General features: G+C 42.9%; 1 protein-coding gene across 1 annotated transcript in view; it reads left to right on the forward strand.

The window, feature by feature from the left end:
* Positions 1–19,273, forward strand: part of grin2ab (glutamate receptor, ionotropic, N-methyl D-aspartate 2A, b) — a 200,403-nt gene that overhangs the window by 173,543 nt on the left and 7,587 nt on the right. The window contains exons 16-20 of the mRNA XM_030142138.1: positions 3,346–3,506; positions 6,752–6,939; positions 7,811–8,049; positions 17,031–17,214; positions 18,350–19,124. Coding sequence (XP_029997998.1) covers positions 3,346–3,506; positions 6,752–6,939; positions 7,811–8,049; positions 17,031–17,214; positions 18,350–19,124 — 1,547 coding nt within the window. The remainder of the gene's footprint in view (positions 1–3,345; positions 3,507–6,751; positions 6,940–7,810; positions 8,050–17,030; positions 17,215–18,349; positions 19,125–19,273) is intronic.

The raw sequence follows: 19,273 nt of genomic DNA on the forward strand, positions 1-19,273 counted from the left end.
TCCTCCTTCACTCCTACACTTCTAATCCTTTTCTTCCTCTTTCACTTTGTTTCTTTTCTTCTTATTAGGTGCACGTCCATCCAGCTGTTCTTATGTCCATTATTAATTTGGCCATGAAATATCCTGAGTTAAAATTCGGAAAATTGACAAAAAAATAAGAAAACTTAACTAAAAACTTAACTAACTTAACTGAACTTTCCTTAAATATTTACAGCAGGATTCTCTGACCTTTTTAAAGTTCTATATGGGTGCTTCTATGTGACTGGTCCCTAAAAACAGGACAGAGGGGCTAAAAATTCAAACCAGATTTAGACTAATGTTAAGAAGCAAGTTTGGAAGCACTTTGGGTCTATGTTAAAAATAAATATTTACTGAGATAAAAAAAAGAAACTATTTTTTCCACAATTTTTTTAAATTTCTACTTTATTTTTATACAAAAATCTGTGTGTAACGCAGTAAAAAGGACACAAAAATTACCTGCTAGTATCTTTTCGAAGATATTTTTATTGTCTCACAGGTACATTTTGGTGATCAAACTACTTATGCAAAAGGTAGAATGTTTCACAAAAATGACATATACGTGTTTAAATGGGCAGGTTCAGTATGTAGCACCAGAGGATACAATGGGTTACACATGAAACCTGGAATGAGACTGAGATTCTTGAAAAACCCGCATGTCTGGGTTAGAAAAACCACTAGGATTGACAAATTTAACACAGTGTCTTTATTTATAGCGGTATTTAAGACCATTTACAGCCATGTTTTCCAGGTAGCTTTTCGTGTCCCAATTTTGGTTCTATTTTTGGCCCCAATATCTTATTAAAAATTCATTAATTTTGGAAAGGCTCAGGGCAAGATTATGATTTTTTTTTTCATTTATCTAAGGTCATCATTAGGTACATCCTGGGGGGAAATATGTCTAATTTTCTCTTTTATTATTGGGTCTAAAACGCTGGAGAAGTGCCAGGTATCAAAATAAACCCAGTTTATAGAAGCACCCATATATTATTTATAACCTATTTTTCACAGTCATTGTCAAATCCTGTGTGAGCTTTGAAAGCATGCTGACAACAATTAATGTTATATTTGTCACTGATGAAATCAACTTCAACTGGTAATTTGTTTAATTGACAGCTGATTGGCACGTACTGTGTGTCAGAAGAGGATAGGGTGTCTGTCAGCCTCCTGGTTTGCAGACATCACACTGTGATAAATATATTTATCATAATGTGATTTAACTGAAGTGTTTTAGCAATTTTTAATTTTATGTTTCAGTACTCTGGCATTTTTCTCTCAAAGCAGTTTACAAACATAAAAAAATGAACCTATTTAGTTTACATTAACTTATCATTTGTTGCATTCGCTGATATTTTCTAGGTGTTGAAATTTGGTATTAAATGAGAAGATATTTATCATTAAGTAATTTCACTGATGCCTTCAACTAATACTGGGAAAAAGTATGAATAAAAAGGCTGGTGAAATGTATTGAATTAAATTTTTAATCAAAGTGTTGTCTGAAAATGATGAAAAATACCTAAATCACAAGATCAAAATGATTCCTGTAGAGATCTTTCTTTCTCAACAAAAAATCAAAAGGCAAGCTGTTTCCTTCTTGTAATATATTAATTGTGAATGTGTTTCTCTAGTCCTGGGATGTAGTGTAGTATACGATTCTCGAATCACATTTTGTTTTCTGTTCTTATGGCCAGAAAACAATCAAAATCACAAATCATCCATAATATTGAAAAAACAAAGGAGTTAATTTTTGTCCCAGCTCTAAGAAATGCAAATACAATCGCGGAAAAACTTATTAGACCATCAAAAGTCAGCAAGAACAATGGTTTTGCAATCAAGTACTAACTCCTGTGTGTATCATGTGACTAAAACAGACAGAAAAGAAAACATGGAATGCTGACAAGCACTGTTTTTGGCAGTACAATGCCATAGATATTGATTTAGGAACTTAAACGATTTTGATTATTATGAAAAAAAAAACATGGAAAATGCCTAGATATCAGCTGTTAAATTAAACTCTTATGAGCTATTCTTGTTGTTATCATTATATTTGTCCAAACAAATTTACCTTTAGTTGTACCAGGCATTAAAATGAACAAGAAATTGATGAAAATAAGGGGTGGTATAATAATTTTTTCCGCAACTGTATGTGTGATGAAGACAGATTAATGAATGATGATTGATGTGAATGTACCTGTATCTGTGAACAACCATATGAAGAACTGAAGAAACAACTGTTAAACAAATGCTTTGACAAACTACACTACATGAACATGAAGCCTCAGATGACTACCAGTGTCTCCAAGGTTAAGGCAAAAGACAGTTCCAGGTTTTTTGATGAATTGACCAAATTCTGGGTCAAAGACTCTGGTTACAGCAAATATCTCCACCATCAGCAGCCGGAGGTGTGTGATAATTTGTGAGATACATTGAACTAAGTCTGAACATCCACTGTTCACTTACCATGTGTCTCAATATGTATCTTCGTAGTAAAAAACACAGAAAATTTTAAACATTCTTAAATATAACCAAGTGTGCCAGTGCCATTTCTTTCAATTATCAATTGACACCACATGATTGAAAGACTACAAATGGATTTTTAAAAAAAAAAAAAAAAAAAAGCCAAAATGTGTGATTATTACAAGCAACAGAATTTTTTTTTTTTTTTTAGACAGATATAATTTTAAATTGAAATCATGTCACTCTTGAAATAAGAAAAAAAAACAATCCTATTTCCCTGCTGAGGTATTAGCATGTTTGGTAAGACTTTTTTTTCTTCATAGAGCAAAAAAGACTTTTTTCCAAAAAACCAAACCTTTTGTTCTTTGTTTAAATTCATTTTTGCAGCATTCTGTTTATCTCATTTAACTAAGTCCTAACAATCACATTCACTGTAAAAATCTAAATCTTACTAAGTGTACTTTTCTCATTTCTAATCAAAATATCTCATCACACTTAAAATAAGATTCCTTGAAATAAGATTTTCAAGATCTATTGTCTAAAAATAAGTTCTTATATCTCACTGAAAAGTTACTCTTTATGTGATTATGTCTTATTTTAAGTGTGATGAAATATTTTGACTAGAAATGAGAAAAATACTCTCGGTAAGATTTTGATTTTTGTAGCGTTATAGTCGTGTATAGAAATGAGCATAAATTTGCATTTTCTTTGGCCAATTTTCTGAAAAGTTCAGTGATAAAAACCTGTTTCTTGTCTCTGACTCCTTTTTGTTTGACTTTGAGACTCCTTGTAATTCTTGTTCCATCTTTTTTTTTTTTTTTCCCCATCACTTACATTTTCATACAATCTACCTCTGTTTGGCTCTTGCAGTTCCAGAGCCCATACTCCTATTCCCCTCCATTTCGCTTTGGGACGGTTCCGAACGGCAGCACGGAGCGAAACATCAGGAAGAACTATCCAGACATGCATCAGTACATGACCAAATACCATCAGAACGGAGTCCAGGACGCGCTGATCAGCCTCAAGACTGGGTACTGTAGACTTGTCAAGCTAGTTCATATCAAGTTGAGACTTATTATACCTGAGAGGGTTCTTCTGTTTGCAGACAGCATGTGTGCATAAGAACATGTGAAAACAAACAGAAAAGACGTTACATCACAGAGACTCACAGCCCCATGGGGCCTTGAACCAGCTAATGCTAAAGTGCTGCAGTGAGTCTGTTGAGTGTTTCTGTCACTGATGGTAAAATGCAGGCGCTGTCTGCAAGTGCCCTTTTTAGAGTCTGCTGGAAAGAGGGAGCTGCCAAAACAGGGAGGGTGTAATTAGTTCTGGAGTTTGCTACCTTTATTCTTCCTCTTAAATGCTCACTAATAGAGGGATGGCAGCACTGCTTTTATTCCTTCATTAGTTTTGTGGGCTTTGATCTTAAGGGCATTTTTTTTTCCAAACTCATTTTTTCCCTTTCTCCAATTACTTTACTGCCACTACAGATCAAATAGATAAAATTTGTTCTTCGTATCATATCCTGTACCTTAGGCTTTGTTTATTTATGCAATATTGTTGTACAATGAATGTGTTCAACGGAATCATCACATTCATCAGGTTGAATTTCTTGGATAAAAAACTATCGAGACGGAACAAAAGTAAACACAGAAATTCAACTCAGTCAACATGTATATGAATCAACTCATATGTGAGGCTATTTTTTTAAATTATTCTCAAATGCTATATGTACTTTAGGCGAATGAATATTAATCTGAAATTCTCTGGGCATCAACAATATTCAGACTATATGAACAAAACTGAATATTTATTGTCTATTGACTATATTTCTCCCATGCTCAGTGGTAAGGGGTGGAAATTGATAAGAATTTAGTGACTGCGGTTCCATTATCAATATCACTTATCAATTCGATTCCCTATTAATACTTTTATTGACTCTCACTGCTGCAGCCTGTGAGCCTCGCCATCATCTGAATGTAATGCTAGGACATGGAGATTATTCATAAACAATAGTAAAGCAGGTTGACACAGTGAAATAGTGTTAACATAAACAGTATCGATAGAGCCTGCAGGAGTTTAATGTTAGAGGCTGTGACAGAGGATGCCTCACTGTAAGCTCCGCCTCCAGAGTCACCGCCCCCATCACTAAGCAGCCAATCAAAGACGTCCCATTGGTGCAGTTTCATTGGATGCTGTGGTTAAATGTTTGTGCATGTTGGAGATATTTAACCCTTTGTCTTAATGGAAACTCTGGAACTGCTACAAATGTCTTTACTGGTGGAATAGAACCATAAGTTAGAGCGCTTCTGAACCAAAATATGAAAAAGACATGATGACGTACTGGATGATATAGCAGAATCAATAAGTGGAATCATTAAGCGACCAGACTAACAATTCCAAGGAATTTAGCTACTGGGAACTGGTACTCAATTCCCATCTTTCCTGATGGTTTCAGTTGAGTTAAGAAGTTCCACTTTTTTTTTTTTACTTATTTGCACATCATAGCAAGAGAAAAATTAAAAAAAAAACAGTTTTCATTCAAGTAACACCATTTTGCAGGAGAAGATAGAAGCCAAAAAAGGCTTATGTAAATGCCTCCCCAGAAGTAAACAATACACAGGAAAAAAAACAAACAAAAAAGAATTAAAAATACGATATAACTGAAATAATAATCTAAAGTAAAAACAATAGAAATACAATATACAGCCTTACATTTTTTTGTGAATTAGAGTCCTTTTCAGATGCTTTTTAAATAATGATAAAGAAGATGTTGATTGAAGTTCAGGTCGTAGATTATTCCAAAGATGTGGTCCACAATATTTTAGAGAATACATACTGACAGAAGTTTGGCATTAAGGGAGATAAAATTTGCTTGAGTATCGCGTAGGATACTTGTGAATAACAGAAGACAACATTTTATTCAGCTGTAAACTAGTATAACAAAGATTTAAAACAGGCCTCTATAAAGGCTGGTTCAATCAGACCCTGGATGCATTGGGATTGGTTAACAGTCATTTATCAAATGTCTGTTTTTGCTGAGTACAGAGGTATCAGGTCCATGAGGGGAGGTGTTATCACGTCAGATACAAATGGTGTCCCCTTAGTTTGAATCCGCCCTGTCGTTTCAGAATAATGACAAAAACCTGCAAAAGAGTGGAACTGTGCATGAACAAAGGCATCCTCATGTGCATGAATATTTACTGAACCAGCAGCAACACTCAAGTGTACTTTCAGTGACAGCCATTGAGTCCAGATAAGAATTTACATAAGAAATTCTAGCTTCAAGAAGAAAGCAAGCCTTGTGAATAATCCATCTGGTTTGTTCGGGGATCTAAATAACATGATTATGGCACAACGCTCCATATGCATCATAGTCTGTACAGTGAATATTCAGCAGTGATACGGGCATCAGCACCGAATCCAGATGGTCTAACTTTCACTTTATCATCAGTTAAAGACAAACTGCAAACATCAGTCAATTTATTGTGGTTTTTTAGCGCTAATAAGCTATGTGGTACAAGAAATGGGTTTAACACTAACTAGGAAGAAAAAAAATGTGCTGACTATCATTATATTGCTGTATTGAAGTATAATATTATACTTCATTTTAACATTTTATTTCATTTTGTGCATATGGTGGTGTGCTCTTATCCTGTGACACTTCAAGTTAAACTGATATGTCAGCGTAATAATTGTGAAATACAGTCAGATTATTTCTGGTCAAAAATTGCTCTGTCATATGGCAATTTTTCTTATTTTTTAATGTAATTTTAGAAAAACTATGATAATAAAAGGAGGTGCTGTTGAACCATTAAGGCTCAGATTAAAACGAAAACAATGCTGAAATAGAAAGGCTTGTAATTTTAAAAACAGGACAAAAATCTGACATTTACATCCAAACGGTGGACATCCTGATTGAGCGTTGGTTCCAAGACGTTTTTTTTGTACTGGACTTCATACTTGTGCCTGGTATGTCCAGGTATAACCTCATGCAGGGGCTTCATTTTCAATTTTTCTATACTGAGCCTCTTTTCCTAGACTCATAAACATGTAATTTATTGCCACTTCTGATGCAGGTGCAAAGATTTTGATGTGTATTTAGCCCCTAAAAATGTGATTAATTTGCCAAAAAACAGGCATTAACAATCCCATCATTTAGTGTTTAGGCCCTAAGTCTGGGTTCCCCAAAGCTGCTCATTAATCCATTCCCTCATATTTTTCATGCCACTGAACCAGTTGCATCATAAATCCTGATCATGTGCTTCTCCTACAGGAAACTGGATGCTTTCATCTATGACGCTGCTGTGCTGAACTACATGGCAGGCCGAGATGACGGCTGTAAGCTGGTTACTATCGGCAGCGGGTACATCTTTGCCACCACTGGGTACGGTATTGCCCTGCAGAAGGGATCCTACTGGAAACGCCTCGTTGATCTGGCTATACTGGGCATCATAGGAGATGGTGAGGCGCTTATACACATCCATATTCTTTCTATTATTGTTGTATGGTGGTTCTGGGCTGTTTTGGGCCTTTAATGTTATTACTGCCACTGCTAAGGTTTCCCATCCTCTCCCTCTCTCCTCCCCCCCGTCTGTCAGAAAGCTATCAGGGGCTAGTCTTAACACACCATTTCATCATCATTACTGTGTGTGTGTGTGTGTGTGTGTGTGTGTGTATGTGTGTGTGTGTGTGTGTGTGTGTGTGTGTGTGTGTATGTGTGTGTGTATGTGTGTGTGTGTGTGTGTGTGTATGTGTGTGTGTGTGTGTGTGTGTGTGTGTTTGTGTGCCCACCGTGTCCTGTTATGTTTACTCCTCCAGATTGTTCTGTATAATAAGCTGTGAGATGGTGCGAATGGAAGAAAGAGAATGAGCCAGACAGAAAGCAAAGTGCTAAAGCGCATCGCTTCACACCCGGCCCTTTTTTATTCAGGGCAAACACCCGCAAGAGCGAGCACACACACACACACTCCGACACACAAACAGCTTTAGTCTGATAAAAATTCCTCCTATCCTTTCTTATCACTCCATCACTATCAGTTCTCCCCCCTCGCCAGCTACAACCCCCTTTTCACTCCACCTCCTGTCTCCTTTCCATTACGATCTATTTACCACTTCACCTCTCTCCTCTCCTCTCCTCTCCTTCCTTCTCCTCTCCATTTTGTCATGTAATGATACGCATTTTTTTAAAGACAGACCACACTCCTCTCTTCCTCTCTTTCCTTTATCACATCCTCTTTCACTTCCATTTCTTTGACATCTCTGCTCCGTCACCTCCCTCTTACTGCCCACTTTACCCTCTTGCTCATACTTTTCTGCTCTTTGTTTTCAACAGGTGAGATGGAGGAGCTTGAGGCCCAATGGCTGACTGGAATCTGCCACAATGAGAAGAACGAGGTGATGTCCAGCCAGCTGGATGTGGACAACATGGCAGGAGTTTTCTATATGTTGGCCACGGCAATGGGCCTCTCCATCCTCACCTTTATCTCTGAACACCTTTTCTACTGGAGGCTCAGATACTGCTTCACCGGGGTCTGTTCGGGCAGGCCAGGTCTACTCTTTACTATCAGCAGGGTAAGATAAAATAAAAGGATCTTATCACCATTTTCCACTGCAGGAAAAACAGGAAAGTGCTTGGGAACTGCTGTTTATGGTTTACAGGTTCTGTAGCCCAAGGCCTGCTTTAATCAGATGTTGGAGATGTTTCCATCAGTGAATTTTTATGTGCATTTGAATGATCACATTGGAAAAGGTTGATGGAAACAGCGAAATGAAAAAATAAAAGTTCCAGAGTTTCACAAAAAAAGTTTTACGCTCACTTTAGGTGCTTCTGTCTTTTCTGGAAAAGAGTTAGTTCTCTAGATGAAAATACCTCTTCGGTCACGTGAGTTAAATGTTCTAACTTAGTGAACATTTTACCATATGCCATAATCTAATGTAATATATGACAATATATTTCCATGAATATATGTTCATATATTACCTATTAAGAACTGGATCAATTTCATACACTGCCTAAGCAAAAATTTACCAAATAGATAATAGCCTTAACATAATCACTTCAGTCATTAGCTTCTCATCTCTTAAACAGCTATCAGTTTGTATACAGCATGAAGCTTGGACTGTGTTTCAGTGGAAAAACATAATGTGGTCTGATGAGTTCAGATTGACCCTGTTTCAGAGTGATGGTCCATCGCAGTAAGAAGAGAAATGGATGAAGTGATTACCCATCATGCCTAGTGCCGACAGTACAAGCCTTTTGGGGTGGTGTTATGATCTGGGGTTGATTCAGTTGGTCAGGTCAAGGTTCATAACATGTTTGTTAGGACAGATTGTACGAGTGCTGGACCCAGATGCAAGACCCTCAGACAGGAGTACAATTAAAGTGGATTTATTAGAAATAATCAGAGTAACAAGTTCACACAGAATGGTAATGAATGTATCTTCAGCTGGACTGAGATGGGGAATCGTCTCGGCTTCGGATCTAAGGTGAACCTCGTTACGGCCCAGGTCGGGAGCACACGAGGGGAACCCGACTAGGAGAGAGCACAGGAGAATCAGTGGACAGACCAGGTCATACACGGGCAGACTATCAGACAGGCAAACGTACATAGGGGCAGGCAGGCTCACGTACCAGTAGTCCAGGCAGGGGTCAAACCAGGAAAAGGCACCAGGGCGGAGGAACAGACAGGGGTCAGGCGTAATCTCAGGTGTGATGGACAAACCAGGTCGAAGACAGACAAGCAGGCAGACGAGGAACAGGCAGAGTCGGAGGTCGATGGGCAAAACAGGTCACAACAGGCAGGCAGGATCAAAAAACGCTGGTAAGTTATCACACCGAGGGTTGAAAACGAACTGGCAACGAACAGGGGGAAACACAGGGTTTAAATACACAAGAGGGCGGGAAGACAATTGGACACAGGTGGAGACAATCAGGGAGGAGGCAGGTAATCAGGGCAAAGGTGAACACAAAGAGGAAGTAAAGACACCAGACAAGACACATGAGGGAAACTAACAAAATAAAACAGGAAACACACAAAACAAGAAAAAGTCCAGGGACTGATATGACAGAACCCCCCCCTCAAGGGACGGCTCCAGACGGCCCAGGAACCTCAGGGTGGCGATGGTGGAAATCCCTGATGAGCTCCGGGTCCAGGATGAAGGACGCAGGGACCCAGGACCGCTCTTCTGGTCCGTACCCCTCCCAATCCACCAGGTACTGGAATCCTCTTCCACGGCGGCGGGCCGCTAGGAGACGTCGTACTGAGTACACCGGGTCACCATCGATGAGCCGAGGCGGCGGTGGGGGTGGAGTGGGGGGTACCAGCCGGCTCTCCCTCGCAGGCTTGACTTGACTTACATGAAACGTGGGATGGATCTTCATGGTTCGGGGCAGCCTTAAACTGACTGAAACAGGGTTAATAACCTTAGATATGGGAAATGGGCCAACAAACCTGGGCGCCAGCTTGCGGTTCTCCACCCTTAATGGGAGATGACGTGTGGATAGCCATACCCGCTGGTCTTGCTGATAGGCCGGCGCCGGGGTCCTGCGACGGTCCGCCATGGTCTTATAGTAGCCGACCGACTTTAATAAAGCCTGTCTGGCCCGCATCCAGGTCCTCCTACAACGTCTGATGAGGGCCTGGGCAGAGGGAACACTGACCTCTCTCTCCGAAGATGCAAACAGGGGCGGTTGATATCCATACACGATATGGAACGGAGACAAACCAGATGAGGCACAGGGTAGCGAGTTATGTGCGAACTCAACCCAAACCAGCTGACGGCTCCAGGAGGCCGGGTTATGAGAAGCCAGCACACGCAGACCGGTCTCCAAGATCTGGTTGACCCTCTCAGTTTGACCATTGCTCTGTGGGTGATATCCAGAGGAGAGACTGACAGATGCCCCTATGAGGGCACAAAAAGCCCGCCAGAAGCGGGCCACAAACTGTGGGCCCCTATCAGACACCACATCCTTAGGGAAGCCATGTAGTCTACACACATTGAGTAACAGGGCCTCAGCCGTTTCCTTAGCAGAAGGGAGTTTAGGCATGGCGACAAAATGAACCATCTTAGAAAACCTATCCACAATGGTGAGTACAGTGGTGTTACCGTCTGAGGGGGGTAGACCTGTCACGAAGTCCAGGGAGATATCCGACCACGGCCTCTTAGGAACTGGTAGGGGATGTAGCTGACCAGCAGGAGCTGCGTGGGATGGCTTACAGGATGCACAGGTGGGACACGCGGCCACATATTCCGCCACCTCTTTATCCATCCCGGACCACCAGAACCGCTGTTTAATGATGAACGTCGTGCGTCTAACACCTGGGTGGCATGCCATCCTGGACGTGTGAGCCCACTGGATCACCTGCGGACGGAGACAAACAGGGACAAACAGCCGCCCCGGCGGTACCCCCTCCGGGACGTCACAGTCTTTAAGGGCCTCATTAACAGACTTCTCAATGGCCCACTGAAAAGCCCCCACTACACAGGACTCCGGTAAAATAGTCTCAGGTTCCATGACAGAGTTAGTGGCAGAAAACATTCTGGACAGGGCGTCCGGTTTGCCATTCTTAGAGCCCGGCCGATAGGACAGGGAAAAATTAAAACGGGTGAAAAAAAGAGCCCACCTGGCCTGCCTGGAGTTGAGCCGTTTAGCAGAACGCAGGTATTCCAGGTTTTTATGGTCAGTCCAAACCAGGAACGGGACCTCTGTGCCCTCCAACCAGTGCCTCCATTCCTCTAGCGCCACCTTGATAGCCAACAGCTCTCGGTTCCCGATGTCGTAGTTCCTTTCTGCTTGAGACAGCCTCCGTGACAGGAAGGCACAGGGGTGAAGTTTATTGTCCTTCTGGGATTTCTGTGAGATGACTGCTCCCACCCCCACATCAGAAGCATCCACCTCCACCACAAACTGCAGGGCCGGATCAGGGACGGACAGGATCGGTGCTGATGTGAAAGCCTCCTTAAGGCGACCAAACGCCTCCTCGGCTTCGGGGCTCCAACTGAAAACAGTCTTCGGAGAGGTGAGGCAGTGCAAGGGGGCAGCCACATTGCTAAATCCCCGAATGAACTTACGATAAAAGTTAGCAAATCCCAGAAACCTCTGTACCTCTTTACGAGATGTGGGTGTGGGCCAGTCCCTGACGGCGCTGACCTTCTCTGGGTCCATCTGGACACTCCCCTCACCAACGATGAACCCAAGAAAGGAGACAGAGGACCGGTGGAATTCACACTTCTCGGCCTTAACATACAGTTGGTTCTCGAGTAGCCTCTTCAGGACTTGACGGACATGCTGAACGTGAGACCTCTCATCGGGGGAGAAAATCAAAATGTCATCCAGATAGACAAAAACGAACAAGTTAAGCATATCACGGAGGACGTCATTCACTAGGGCCTGAAAGACAGCGGGAGCATTAGTCAAACCAAAAGGCATTACCAGGTATTCATAGTGTCCGCTGGCAGTGTTAAATGCAGTCTTCCACTCGTCTCCCTCTCTTATTCTCACCAGGTGATATGCGTTTCTGAGGTCCAGCTTGGTGAAGATCCGGGCTCCATGCAGGAGCTCAAAAGCAGATGACATCAGAGGTAATGGGTATCGGTTACGGATAGTAATCTCGTTAAGTCCTCTGTAATCAATACAGGGTCTAAGGGTCTTATCCTTTTTATCCACGAAGAAAAAACCCGCCCCAGCAGGGGACGAGGATGGTCTGATTAACCCTGCAGCCAGTGACTCATCAATATACTTTTGCATTGCGACGGTCTCCGGACCCGACAGGGAATATAACCTCCCTCTAGGGGGACAGGTTCCAGGCCGGAGGTCTATGGCGCAGTCGTAGGGTCTGTGTGGGGGTAAGGAAGTAGCCCGGGTCTTACTAAACACCAGTTTCAAGTCATGATAATGTTCTGGAACTTTACTGAGGGCCGGGAAATCCGCCTCATCCACCTTAAAGGACTGGACAGAGGCCACCGTGGTGTGGGGAACCTGGGCTACTGGCTCAGACTGAATACCTCCCACTAGACAAGAGGCGCACCCCTCCCCCCATGCCCGGACCTTCCCTGTGCTCCAGTCCATACAGGGGTTGTGATGCTGGAGCCAGGGGAAGCCTAAAATAAGGGGGTGAGCCTCAGACTGGTACACATGGAAGGACAGAGATTCAGAGTGACCGTCAGGGAACCGGACAGTAACAGGTTGGGTGCGCTGGGTGATACGGCAAATTAGCCTGTCATCTAGAGCTTTAGCCTCCAGTGGTCTTTCAAGGGGCGTCAGACCGAGTCCCAGCTTCAGAGCGAGGCTGATGTCCATAAGATTGGCGTCTGAACCGGAGTCTATTAACACGGGGTGCTGTAATGACAGGGAGGTAGAACTGAGAAGAATCATAGGTTGCAAACGGGAAGAATCTGAAACACACACAGTTCGACTAATTAATCTGTCCTCACCAGTGGTCGATTTGTTCTTACTGGGGCAGTTAGCGACCCGATGACCCTCTTGACCACAGTAGAGGCAGAGCCCTGCCACAAGACGGCGCCGATGTTCCTCCGCAGAGAGACGGGTGCGACCCAGCTGCATGGTCTCCTCCTTAGGACCGTCTTCTGCCTCCGTGACCGGGAATGGTAGACTTGCCGTCGGATTGCCTTCAGTCACCTGGGACGACGGACGGAACCGTGCAGGCTCCGCGTTCCAGAAGGTCATCTGGTCGGAGGTCTGGATGGCAGATTCGATGACCTCATCCAGGGTCCTTAGCTCCTGACGGAGCGCCATCTCGCGTCCGATGGATCGAGTGAGTCCTGACTGAAAGGCAGTTATTAAGGCTTTCTCGTTCCACTCAGACTCCACCGCCAGAGAACGGAACTCACACACGTACTGTCTAATGGACCGCTCCCCCTGCCTCAGTCTCATAAGCTGTAAGGCAGCCTGCGGTCCTCGAACGGGGTGATCATACACACGTTTAAGTTCAGCACATAATCTGGAATAGGAGCGAGCCACTGGGGATTCCTTTTCCAACAAGGCATTGAAATAACTCAGGGGAGGACCCTCCAATAAACTAGCCACGTATGCTATTTTAGCAGAGTCATTGGAAAAACGCCGTGGCTGAGCCTCTATGATTAACTGAATCTGAGAGAAAAAATTCCTACAAGTCTCTGGGTTACCTGAGTACTTGTTCGGCGGAGGGATATTAGGTTCGTCCAGGGCTCGGGCAGACGAAGCAGGAGGCACAGACTCAACAGACTGAACCGGTACCGCAGTCTGTGTTAGGGAGGACTGGGCGAGCTGGGCGGAGAGCTGGTTCATCTTGTCGAGGAGACTGTGTAAAACCTGCTCGTGCCCCCCTAAACGCTGCCCCTGTAACCGGATAGCCTCCCGGACCTGGTCAAGGTCTGCTGGGTCCATATCTGGCCAGTTCGTACTGTTAGGACAGATTGTACGAGTGCTGGACCCAGATGCAAGACCCTCAGACAGGAGTACAATTAAAGTGGATTTATTAGAAATAATCAGAGTAACAAGTTCACACAGAATGGTAATGAATGTATCTTCAGCTGGACTGAGATGGGGAATCGTCTCGGCTTCGGATCTAAGGTGAACCTCGTTACGGCCCAGGTCGGGAGCACACGAGGGGAACCCGACTAGGAGAGAGCACAGGAGAATCAGTGGACAGACCAGGTCATACACGGGCAGACTATCAGACAGGCAAACGTACATAGGGGCAGGCAGGCTCACGTACCAGTAGTCCAGGCAGGGGTCAAACCAGGAAAAGGCACCAGGGCGGAGGAACAGACAGGGGTCAGGCGTAATCTCAGGTGTGATGGACAAACCAGGTCGAAGACAGACAAGCAGGCAGACGAGGAACAGGCAGAGTCGGCGGTCGATGGGCAAAACAGGTCACAACAGGCAGGCAGGATCAAAAAACGCTGGTAAGTTATCACACCGAGGGTTGAAAACGAACTGGCAACGAACAGGGGGAAACACAGGGTTTAAATACACAAGAGGGCGGGAAGACAATTGGACACAGGTGGAGACAATCAGGGAGGAGGCAGGTAATCACGGCAAAGGTGAACACAAAGAGGAAGTAAAGACACCAGACAAGACACATGAGGGAAACTAACAAAATAAAACAGGAAACACACAAAACAAGAAAAAGTCCAGGGACTGATATGACAATGTTATGTCTGAAAAATGAGGTCAGCAGAACCTGAATATACTGACAGACATATTTCAAGATGACAGCACCAGGACTAATCAGGATCTGAATGTGACAGAGTGGTTCAGGAACATGAGACATCATTTCTACACATGGATTGGTCACCATAGAGTCCAGAGCTGCACCCCATTGAGTATTGTATGGTATAAATGATGTCACAGCAAATGCATAGAGATGATCCAATGAAATTTTGTTTGTATGACTTTTGGCCGGACAGTGTACATTAATATCATTCATTTTTTAATTTATGTACATAATAGTCCGATCAGGTTCATACTGTCTACTGAAAATATAAAGATTTCCTTTTCTTTTTTTGTCAGACAGATAGAAAAGGAAATCAATCTTTATAACTCATATCTTCTTATATCCAAAGTATGTATGTAGACCATAACTGACATGTAACTTACGGTAACATTATACAGGGGCATTGATACCCTATGTTATATTTGTCTAACATGGCCATTACTAGATGTGATAAAAGAATAATTACAATTTGCACAGTTGAACAAAATTCTGAAAGGTACTCGCCATTCTCCCACTGGGGGTCGAAACAACCAGATTTGTAGTTTTGTCTTGTTTTGTTTATTCTTTCAGGTTTCCATCCTCTTCAGTTCATAACATACCTTCTACATCCACTCTAATATGACAATGATCAGCCCAGATTATTCACTTCAAAGCAGTTGATGGAAAACATACCTACAAAGTTTGAAGATAGTGCTGTTGTTGACCGCTGAAAACATGAACAGCTGCTGTAAAACGGTTAAAAAAACAAAAAAAACAAAACCTGACTGACTAATCTAAAAGACAATAAGAGCAAGAGAAAGCTAAGTGACAATAAGCAAACTTTGAAATGTCTTTGTTTGAAAATTGTTTCAAAGTATTTGGGCACTAAAGCAGGAAAATAACCAAAGAAAAAAGACTCAGGAAATTGTTGTTGGTGACACATTTTTCAGCTGTCACAACATCCATTCAATCACCACACAGTAACCTAGAATGGCATCCTGTAGAGTGTGTGGAGTACCTCCACCAAGGCCACCTATCTTTGCCTGTTTTATGGATCTGCTTCAAAATGTAATGGATGTGTTATTGAATGACGCCCTACTCCTCCACAAACTTTCCTGAAAACTGTTGCTGTAATTTTGGCAGAATTCTGCTATAGATCAACAGACCAACAACCAAACACAGGTAGTTACATGTCCTCTTTACCGGAGGGAATTAGAGACAGGTGACTTTGCATTGAATATCTTGTGGCCGAATATTGTATCTCAAGAAAAATATACATTTAGATGCTTTTTATGTCTAAATTGGCTGATGTTCACAGTTCCTCTGAAAACGTAAAAAAGAGCAAAACAAAGGGGATGTTTAGTGTGACGCGTGCATGAAACATCAGTTCACATCACGGGACTGTTATAGTTAAAAATAAATAATATAACAATTGTTTCTTTTAAGATGTGAAAGACATCTTTGTGTGTGCATGTGATAAAAGAGGAGAGCGGGGGATAGTATGATTAAAGAGGGAGAGCCGAATTTGCTGCTGCACATATGGACTGCTGGATAGAAGAATCAAACTGCTAAGAGGATGAAAATGTGGACACATACAGAAACACAAAGGTCTTTTGTTACTCACCCACACACAAGTAGTGCAGACAAGCTAAAAATGGTTCCATGTATGCATATGGAGACAGGTGAGTGACGGACTTGACCACACAACGGCTGACGTTTGTACAAAAACACATAGACTTAAGCCCAAATATACAGACACACAAAACACAAATGGGCACAACCAGACAGACCACTCCTCCATTATTCATATGTCATGTCTCTGTGTTAGGCAGGGCTTTTATTCCAGACGAGCAGCATTTCACACATTAAGTGTTTTACAAAAAGACTGCGGTGTGTGTCTGTGGGTGTGCGTGTGCATCTGTGTGTGTGTTGGATGAACGATACTGGAGGTTAAGTGGCTCCATGAAGAACATCTCCTTGCACTCAGGGCCCCCTCTAGTGACATCATCACCTAAATTTAATTTTCAAGGCGCCTCTAAAAGCAGTTCATCTAAAAGAGTGGCGATTATCTCTTTCAGCCACATTACAAAACAAAATGAGGTTAAGGTTTGCAGTAAACGCACCAGAGAGAAGGATGCACAGGTCTCTGCTAATTTCCTTTGCAAGGAAATGAGCCCTCTGCGTGTTTGAACTTTTTTTTTATGAAGTCACTGGGTTGGCGAATTAAGTGTTGTATTATCTCCTCTCCTCTCCTCTCCTCTCCTCTCCTCTCCTCTCCTCTCCTCTCCTCTCCTCTCCTCTCCTCTCCTCTCCTCTCCTCTCCTCTCCTCTCCTCTCCTCTCCTCTCCTCTCCAGGGTATATGGAGCTGTATCCACGGTGTTCATATTGATATGAAGAAGAAGGCTCCTGAGCTGGACTTCAGCCCTCAAGCAAACATGCTGCACTTGCTCAAGTCTGCCAAGTCCATTGCTTTGTCTTCTCCCAAGCGCAACACAGTCCTCTTGCAGCCGACCATCCTAGATATGGTGTCAGGGAAAGGTAATGCAACACTAACATACAAAGTTCACCATAAAATCTATACTCAGAGTAGAATTTAGATCAGAATTCACATCCTGTACAGTGTTGAGAAAGTTACTTTGGAACTACAATAGGGAACAGACAACTAGTTACCCTATTGAAACTGTGTGATTTACTTTAACGTTACCTTTTGTTACCTTTTTAATGGTAGCGATGAAAAAAGAAGACCCTGTGAGTCAAAATAATAACATAAAATAAAATATTGATATACGCTCTTATATTAATAAAGACTAAATAGTACTAAATGACTAATAAACATTATTAAATATCCATTTTTTTTCTTCCCACTGGTAGAAATTGGCTACCATATAAAAATGAATAGTCCTACAGACCATTTTACACCAGGCAGAATAGAGAGAACTCTTTTAAACCACAACATACTAAAACCTCTATCTAGTATGTACAACATGTTCCATGTTCATGTCCACTTGCCTCGATGTGGCCACAAGCAGTCCTGGCTTAGATTGCTAAGAGCATATTGATCTGATTGCCAGATGAAAGGTGTAGCAAAATCAAAGCAGTGAACCAGTCAAAAACTTCACTCAAAATGTGAGCGCATATTGAAAAAGAAGTGGAGTCTATGTAGATGCAGATCAGCTCCCAGGAAGTCATCCTGCCCTTGATGGTAGTGGGTAAAGAGATGCAAAGTGACATAATCAATGGTAAATTCTACATTCTTCAGCTTTTCACCCCTTTTGTGTAATCACCAACATTTTAATTAGGAACTAAAATAATTCCATATTTTTCGTGGTGACTGTGACACATTACATTTATTTTGTACGTTGATTATACTGAAACTCATTTCTCCCCAACACTGGTTGTTCAAAGTGAGGATAAACATGCCAAAGGCATCCAGAGGTTACTCTACCTCCTCTGTACATTCCACATCAGCATAACAAAGGTGACTCACTTCACCTTCATGTGGACTTCACACCATAATCCGATTGACTGTTATGTATAAGCTCACTTCATGATTAGAAATACATTACATGGCATACACAACAATGGATAATGTGTCAGTTAACTGGCTCAGCATCCATCCAAACATCTATCTATTTTATCTGCGGTCTGAGGTGCATCTCTCCTTGTCTCCTAGGTAACTCACTCCATAGCCTGCCTCCGAAGGGTCCTGGTCTCTATAGCAACGCCGCTGGTCCGCAGGGTTTCCTGTCATTGTCCGGGCGACACAAAAACCTCCTTAACAATGCTGCACCATTTCCTGGGCAACAAAAAGGCCCTGCTCACCAGACCAGCCCCAACAAGCCCCAACTGTCCATCACCAATGACAACGGCAAGACCCGCCTCGCCGGGCCTGCCTGCCAAGCATCAAAACCGAGAGCTCTGTGGAAGAAAAGTGTTGAGACACTCAAGACCCAGCCCACAGTCGTATCTCCTGGGCCTGGCCCCAGCCCCACCTCGGCATCTGGCTCCGGACCTCCGCCAATGAAGAGCCAGCGCTACCTCCCTGAAGAGCCACCGCACTCTGACATCTCTGAGTGCTCTAGCCGGCCGCCATCACATAAAGATTCTGACTCCATGGCAGCAAGGGGTGGATTCAAGCCTATCAATCAACTGAGGAAAAGAGGTGGAGGAGGGGGAGGTGGAGGATCCAAGATCTACTCCATTGACTCAGACCAAGCCAGTCTCCAGTCCGCTCCCCCGTACCAGCGAGAGAGTCAGGGGGGAGGTGACGACCACAGTTACCCCCCTGACCTGTTTCCACCTGAAAGCACATACTCTCACACGCACCCCCACCAGGCAGACGCACCCATTCTGCAGCTGAGTGCCAGTCTGCTGCACCACAGCCACAGCGCCGAGGCTGACCTGCACTCACTGAAGGACAAAAAATACAGCACCTACACACACAGCAGGTACCATATAGACACTCATCACACCTTATCACCAGTGTTGGGAACATTGCTTTTAATCTGTAATAGAATGGAGATTACAAGGTAGAAGGTATTAAAATTGTAATATTACATTTTTAATTTCTTCATCATGGTAACTTATTATATTTGAT

The sequence above is a fragment of the Sphaeramia orbicularis genome, chromosome 1 (assembly GCF_902148855.1).
Source record: "Sphaeramia orbicularis chromosome 1, fSphaOr1.1, whole genome shotgun sequence".
NCBI lineage: Eukaryota > Metazoa > Chordata > Actinopteri > Kurtiformes > Apogonidae > Sphaeramia > Sphaeramia orbicularis.